Source organism: Pisolithus orientalis (genome assembly GCF_024613125.1).
Source record: "Pisolithus orientalis strain OTSU chromosome Unknown F5J12scaffold_20, whole genome shotgun sequence".
NCBI lineage: Eukaryota > Fungi > Basidiomycota > Agaricomycetes > Boletales > Pisolithaceae > Pisolithus > Pisolithus orientalis.
This window is the reverse complement of record NW_026260801.1, coordinates 201584-209348: the sequence shown is the minus strand read 5'-3', so window position 1 is coordinate 209348 and position 7765 is coordinate 201584. Positions and strand designations below refer to the sequence as shown.

Sequence of the window (7765 nt, the reverse complement as noted above, 5' to 3'; positions counted from 1 at the left end):
GTCTGGGTGACTGGCATGACCAGAGTCAGACACAGGTTTTCTCACAGTAAGTGAAGATCAGACAAGGGGACTAGACTAAATATAGCACAAACAAAGGAAAACAGACCAGACTTATGTCCAGGTGGCCTGGACATGCACCTAGGAGGACCAGGATGGAACAGCACAAGGCCAAGAGGCCAGAGTGGACCAGAACTAGGGGTATAGTGTCAGACTTGTGTTATCTGGGCCAGAGTTGAGTTACTTAGAGCTGGTGTTTTGTTGTGTAGGGCAGGGTAGGACCAGAAGAAGACTCATAAATGGTAGAGGGCAGGCAGAGCTGGTGCAGAGTGAGTGAATGACCAGAAGAGTAGTGTGCAGAGTCACTAGGGACTTAGGATGAATGCATGGTTGTGACAGAGTGCTCAGCTGATACTCTGCAAGCTTCAAAGGTGGTCTTAATTAGATATCAAGTGTGGCAGTCCTTGCAAGAATTCCCTCCTGAACAAGTAGTCATCTGTCAGTTGCAGCATTCAGTGCACATCATGTTATATGTACAGTGTCTCAATTAAGTAATGCACAGCCACCACATTTGCAGCATTTCATTGATAGCAACAGTAATACATCACTTTATGTTCATACAACTATCAGAACATGTGGACAAAGGTCTATTTGACAAGACTGAGGAGTGATGATTATCCTTAATTGTATTGTAGTGTGCTGTGGTGTGAACACTAAAAAAAGTACTGTGCAATTCTTTTTTGGATGGGGGTGGTATTATGAAAACCTGCCTCAAATTTTCATTTCTGAGTTCACTGCCCACCCCACCACTCCAGAAGCTACTGGTACCCTCTTTACCATCTCTTGGCCATGGCAAAGTACACCAGTCCAACACAGAAGGCTCAGGTTTGTCAAGACAAGGCAGCTGGTCTCTCAGATGAGCACATTTCCAAAAAGTTCCAAATTCATCATACTACTGTCAAATGCATCTTTAATTCCTATGCTAAATCTGAGGATTACTATGCTATCAAGCCTAAATCAGGTTACCCATGTCTATTCACTTCAAATGACACTTGTAATGCAGCCTGACTTCTTGCTCAGGGGAAGGCACATGATGTTGCTGACCATCAGAGGAAGTTTTTCCCAGAATTTAATGCTGAAACAATCCAACAAAGGCTATGTGCATATGCCACTCTTATTTGTGACCATTCATAAATTATCAACAGGTTGCTTGCTCAAAACATCTCAGAATCATAACTCCATGAATGGTGGAAATGACCACCTACAACAGTACACATATGGATGTTTTGTGATTCAGGGTTAATAACACTGGAAATGTTTGTGAGAAATGTAACATTGTGGTGGCAGTTTGGATGTATATGGGACTTTGGACATTGTTGTACAAATTGCTGGATTCCAGCAATCTATATGGGGTTATACCAAGGCAGCATGAATTCCCAACCTCTGATGGCAAGAAATCAGGTCTCAAATTTGAAGGTTGTACAGAACTATATGAGAGGACATGAATGTACACAATAGCAAGCAGATTCCAAATTTCACAGGATTCTCCACAGCAATAGGGGATTTAAAAAAGACTCTGGTAGGCATTGAGATGCTGCAAATCAAATCTTTCATCCTGGTTTGCAGGTGGAAACCAAGGGACTTACCAAGAACAGTGAAGTGCATAAGAGTTGAAATTATCTTTTTTTTCATTTCAGGAATTTCTTTGCTGAGGATAGTTCAGATAGGACTTCCATCAATCTGGTAAAGGAATGTGTCTTACACATCTGGTTTGCCTGTGCTATACCCACAAGCATGGGGCATAAATCATCCACACTTTCACCATGCTGCTGGAAGGCTTCTGTAATGCATGCATTCACAATATTTTGGACCCCTGATGTCTGATATTTTCTGACAATCACTGTTAGATCCTGCTGCAAATCCTTCCTTGCAGTACCCTCATCCTTGACCTGCAACTGGAAAAATAAGTATTCAAAGACAATTACACAACCTGTAATCATGAGCTTCAGATTAAAGCAGTATCAAGAGATAATTTACCAGTGCCATGTTCTGCAAGTGCCTTCAGGGAAGGCTTCCTTGATGTGGACAATGTAGGGATGGAGACAGAATCACTTCCATGTGTGATGGGTTGCTATGACCAACCAATTCAACACATCATAGGCAGCTAGCAACAAAAAAAGAATTGAAACATACCACCTGAGATATCAAGGGTAAAATGGGAACCAATGTTAAAGTAGGTCAAACTTTGTCAGGATTTCAGAGGATTATGACAACTAACATCCTGGGAAAGATACAGGAGGAGAATTAAGAAAAAGGCATACTCTATGAAATGATTGCACCTACATCCTAACACAAAATCTCAGCAATATTGCAGAGATCCATGCAGTGATCAAGCTCACCATCTATTTGACAAGAAGACCTTGTGAGCCACATGCTAAATGAGATATTTCCACAACACTCACTCTCTATGACCCAGAGGTCACAAGTGAAATAATAAGGATTGTAAGCATATATTTTCCTCCAGCAGATTCTGCCACAACATCACTCACATCCTATGAATGCAAATGCAATGGGGTAGGAGAGAAAATCAAATTCAGAAACCATCCATGGTCACCATTTAAGCAAAGCAAAGCAGTGGTGAACATAGTCAGCATGCATCCACCACCATCTGCCATGACTCTACTGACATACTATGAATCCCAGTCCAACAGGGTGGGAGTAAACATGTCAGCATGAATCCACCACCATCTGCCATGACTCCACTCACATACTATGAAACCCAGTCCAACACAACAACAACAAGAATCACCCTCAGCATTAGTTATACTTACTCTTGCAGAATTTCACACACCTCCTGTAACCTAATTAGCCTCTTATTCACACAAAACACTGGTTCCTTACAAATGGGAACCATGCTGCAAGTTCATGTGCTAAGTTGTCCACTTTAATCTGACCAGGCACCTGGTTCATGCTCCCCTTCAATGTCCTTTCTGTAGTCAGTACCCAGTAGAACTTAATTTTTACCACTCACTTCATTATGGCAAATTCCATGCAGAGTTCCAAGTTTGACTGCTGTGATGATATAAGCAGTCCTTGCAGCCCTTCCTCTGTCAAAGCATTTGCTGTGCATTTCAATAACTCTTCACAATCTGCACCCCCCCCTTGCATGCCTGGAGGCACATACTAATCAGCAGTTTTTTGGTTCATAGCTTACTTACCAGTGAATATCACATAATTTTGAGGTGGAAAATTCAGTTCATTCAGTTGCCCTTGGATCCTTTCCAGACAGTCCTCTTGCAACTGTTTTTCTACCTCTGGTGCCTCTTTAAATGCATCAGCCATAGTTAACCCCTTTTTCATAAGTTTCTGGACTGCATGACGTGTCAAGGCATCAGCCATTGTGAGGAGCACAATCACAGGAACTGTGCAAATCCTAAATCCTTGCACTAAATATGATATGATATTTGTGTATACATACCATGTGCTGAACCACACTCATTAAAGAACTTCATTTCAGCACGCATAACCATCCTATGGGTTTCAATCAAAGGAATGCAATACCTAAATCAACCACAAAAAGCAGGTCAGTGGACTCCCAGTTGCACTAGTCAGACATGGACCTACCAAATTGCATGTATTCTCTTCTCCAGTTTCGTGGACCTTGCTCGATCTGTAACAAATTCCTTCATCCTATCAAACTCTACCTCACTCCCCGCCTCGAATCCACATTCATGGAACACATAGCATGGGTTGCTTTTAAACACTAGCTCATCCTCAATGTTATGGTAGCCACACTGCATAAGTTTGACATGAGCACCATGTAATTTCACACAGTAGGCTTACCTCCAGTGAACCCTGCACCGCCCCAGCATCAACCTGGCAGAATGACATGTTGACAAATACGAAGCACATGACATATCCACATACCTTCTCTTCGTTGCCATCGAAGATCTCAGGCTGATCAGTAGTGTTACAGACCCGCTGTAAAACAGTTGTTTTACCCGCATTTGCTCTGCCCATGACAAGAATGCGAAAACGAGGGATACAATCAATCTGCTTTTCGGCCCCGGCGGGATCTAAGTGATATTATGAAGCCCACGTAGGGACGATTGCGCGTGGGCAACATGAAGGAATGGCTCCAGTGGGAATGGAAACTAGTTACACACCTGCATTGCCAGAGTGGCGCAGCGAACGCCACCAGGAACGAAGAGAGCTTGGCGCCATGGCGATGTGAAGATGAGAAAATAGCTGTTAGGATGTCTTGAGCAGTACGTGTGTTATGACTGTGGGGGTCGATGGCGGTGAGTTGCGAAGGGCAAACGACTGCGGATTAAATCAACATGCATATCCGTGGCGCACAGCCTGACGCACGTGTGAACTACCACCGAGTTCCTGTTGGACCGTCCCTTTTCGTCTTGTCGTCTGACCACGTCCCGGTGATGTACCAGCAAGGCAAAGACTCAACCATCGGTCCTTCCTTGCTATCTTCGATTGCTCATTGCGGACTCGTCCCATGCTCTGCAGTACCAAGCCAGCTCGATAGGTACAGTAGTTATGCTCCTGGTGCAACGTACGACCGAGCTTCTCAGCGCTTTGCGTTTCCGAACTCGCCCCGTTCTTCACCGCAGCACAATGGGGCATCCCCAGCTCCTCCCTCGATGATATGATATGGTTTCCAAACACTTTCTTCCACGATACTCTGCCGTGCAGCTGGGGAACCCACAAGCAACATGTCTCTTTGCTAACCCGCCCTAGTATTGGCATGAGGGGTTAAGCGACCTAACAAAGCCGCCCACACGGTCACAGGATCAAGATCTGAGCCCCGTATCGACGTGCTATGACTACATCTGCCGGTGGTGTCGACAACGACCATCGTTGAGCATGCCAACTCTTTTAACACCTCTCCACAGTACATGCCCCGAGCTCCGTCTCCAAAATGCATCACCAGTAAGTGCTGCGTTCTGGCTACCGCCTTATCCCCCCCTAACCTCTACCCAGTCGAGATCCTATCCTGCACGATGTGGGTGACCCCAACAGATAGCCATGGAAGTAGCAGACACTCTGGTATAGAATTTGCATGAGAATCTAATGGGAGACTTATCAATCTCCATGCCATAGTCATTCATATGCCACTCCGTAGATTTTCCAATTAAACTGTATAACTATGTCATGTCTCAGAAGAATGAGAGAGCCCACTATGGAAAGGATGCCGTGAAAAATTGCAAACAAGGTGGTGGTGTCATGGTCACACAGTGAGTTTTCCACTATATAGTACCTGTTATATGTAATACAATATGTCAATGGCATACTGAAAAAATCTGTACTTGAAGTTTAGATCCTTTTCCACACATTTGCTCAAATTTGAAGTTGGAATGAATGTCTAACTGTTGTATAAACAATAAGTATGGTTGAATACCAAATGTTGTCCAAGATAGGAGGTTATGTCAACACATACAGTGAGGGGTGAAACTTTAACTTTTGTCCTAATTTGCACAACTGATGATACATGAACTACTGCCAAAATTCCAGTAACCAATTTTACTTCAAGTCTAGAATTAGCATCCTTACATGGTGCCTACACTTCAGACCCTTTGGTCATGTGTAGTCCTGAAAGTGGGACTAACCAATGTAGGCCACTGGGCCCTGAGGGCAGGTAGGCTGACATGTGAAAGAAGGTTTGGCTGAGGTCTCCAGTGGGTGGACCCACCCCATGAAAGTGGCATCAGCCAACATCACTGGTGGATGGTACCATCCCCTGAGAATGGGCTTGGCCAACCTCACTCTTGGCAGGTCCTACCCCCTGAAAGTGGGATCAGCCTGTCTCACTCATGGATGGTCCTACCCCCTGAAAGGATCAGTGGATGTCACCATGGGATGTACCCACCCCCTGGGAGTGGAATTCAGCTGACCACACTGCCCTGTGGACTCACCCCTTTGGAGGTGTCATAGATGGACATGGCTGGGTAATGGGCCTACTGGTCTTGAGACTGAACCTCCATTATGCTCACCATGGCATGACATCCATCTCAGGTGATGCTACTATAGCCAGTACTGGTACTGCATTACCACCCCAGGAAGTGCAAATGGAGTGATGTCATCATAATAAAAGTTGTAGCCCCTGATTGTACAATCATGATCATATGTTTATCTTATCAGAAAGTGGAATTTTGCGTGAGAAAAACACAAAATACTTGGAAAATCACAATTGTTCACACTAAATGTCACTTCTCCACAGTTAGATGGAGATTCCCTAAACCTGCTTGGAGATTCTCCCAACCCACTTGGTGATTTTCCACACTTGCATGGAGATTCCCCACACCTGCTTAGAGAATCTCCCAACCCACTTGGACATTCTCCACACTGTGTTGGAGATTCCCCATAACTGCTAGGAGATTCTCCCAACCCATTTGGTGAAGGCCTCATTTAGGTCCTTTTTGGTATGGGGAAAGTCCCATGCAGACCCTATTTCAGCTGGAGAAAGCACCATTTGGGTCTTTTTTTGGCATGGAGAAAGGCCCATTAACACCCAATTTCAGCTGGGGAAACTCTCATTCTGGTCTATTTTTGCATGGAGAAAGTCCCATGAGGTCCTATTTCAGCTGGAGAAACCCTAATTTGGGTCCTTTTTGGCATGGAGAAAGTCCAATGGAGGTTCTATTTCAGCTGGAGAAACCCTCATTTGGGTCCTTATTGGCATGGAGAAAGTCCAATGGAGACCCTATTTCAGCTGGAGAAAGGCCCATCTGGACCCCAGTCACTCTGATATATTTGGAGAAACATATATTAATTGTGGAGAAATCCATAGGGGGCCTGGAGAATTCCCAGGCATGGTACTGGAGAAAAAACTTTCCCTGCCAGTGGTTGGGGATACCTGACCCATCAAGGCCTCATAAGTATATACATCTGTAAAAATATGTAGACTTAATAGGTCTCCAAAGGGGGTTGACTGAAGTGGTGCTCTGACTGTTCAGCTGTGTATATTGTCTAGGTGATAGCATTAGTAGCATGGGGCATAAACCAGTGATGGGGGAACAAGACTATGTGGAGTACAGTTCACAGAATACACCATTTCCAACATGGTTGGTCCTTCAATCTGGGAATGTTTGGAGTGCAACAAGGGTGCATGCCTCCTATGGTCATCCAAATGGTCTGATAGCATTTTAGCCTTGTGTTATGTGGAGGGTGTTGTGGGACATCTTGCCAGACCCCCTGGGGGGTGGGATGTCCCAACTTAGCCTTAGAGGCTGCTGTGGGACACCCCACTGCTGGCCAGGAGGTGGGAAGGGATGCCCCAATGTAGCCTTAGATGCTGTTGTGGGACATCCCACTGGTTGCCAGAGGGGGGGAGGGATGTCCAAATGTAGCCTTAGAGGCTATTATGGGACATCCCCCTGGTTGCCAGAGGGGGGGAAGGGATGTCCCAATGTAGCCTTGGAGGCTGTTGTAGGACATCCCACTGCTTGCCAGAGGGGGGGGAGGGATGTCCCAATGTAGCCTTAGAGGCTGTCATGGGACACCCCACTACTTGCCAGAGGGGGGGAGGGATGTCCCAATGTAGCTTTAGAGGCTGTCATGGGACATCCCACTGCTTGCCAGAGGGGGGGGAGGGATGTCCCAATGTAGCCTTAGAGGCTATTGTGGGACACCCCACTACTTGCCAGATGGGGGGGAGGGATGTCCCAATGTAGCTTTAGAGGCTGTTGTGGGACATCCCACTGCTTGCCAGAGGGGGGGAGGGATGTCCCAAAGTAGCCTTATGAGGAAAATG

General features: G+C 45.6%; 1 protein-coding gene across 1 annotated transcript; it reads right to left on the bottom strand.

Annotated features, from left to right (window-relative positions):
• Positions 1 to 2824: 2824 nt before the first annotated feature.
• F5J12DRAFT_893997 (uncharacterized protein) lies at positions 2825 to 4017 on the bottom strand (the record flags this gene model as incomplete). Its single annotated transcript, XM_051747703.1, has 8 exons — positions 2825 to 2851; positions 2899 to 2983; positions 3029 to 3167; positions 3216 to 3419; positions 3476 to 3558; positions 3622 to 3791; positions 3841 to 3873; positions 3925 to 4017. 8 exons carry the CDS (start codon positions 4015 to 4017, stop codon positions 2825 to 2827), a joined length of 834 nt encoding a protein of 277 aa, XP_051598719.1.
• Between the last annotated feature and the right edge of the window lie 3748 nt (positions 4018 to 7765).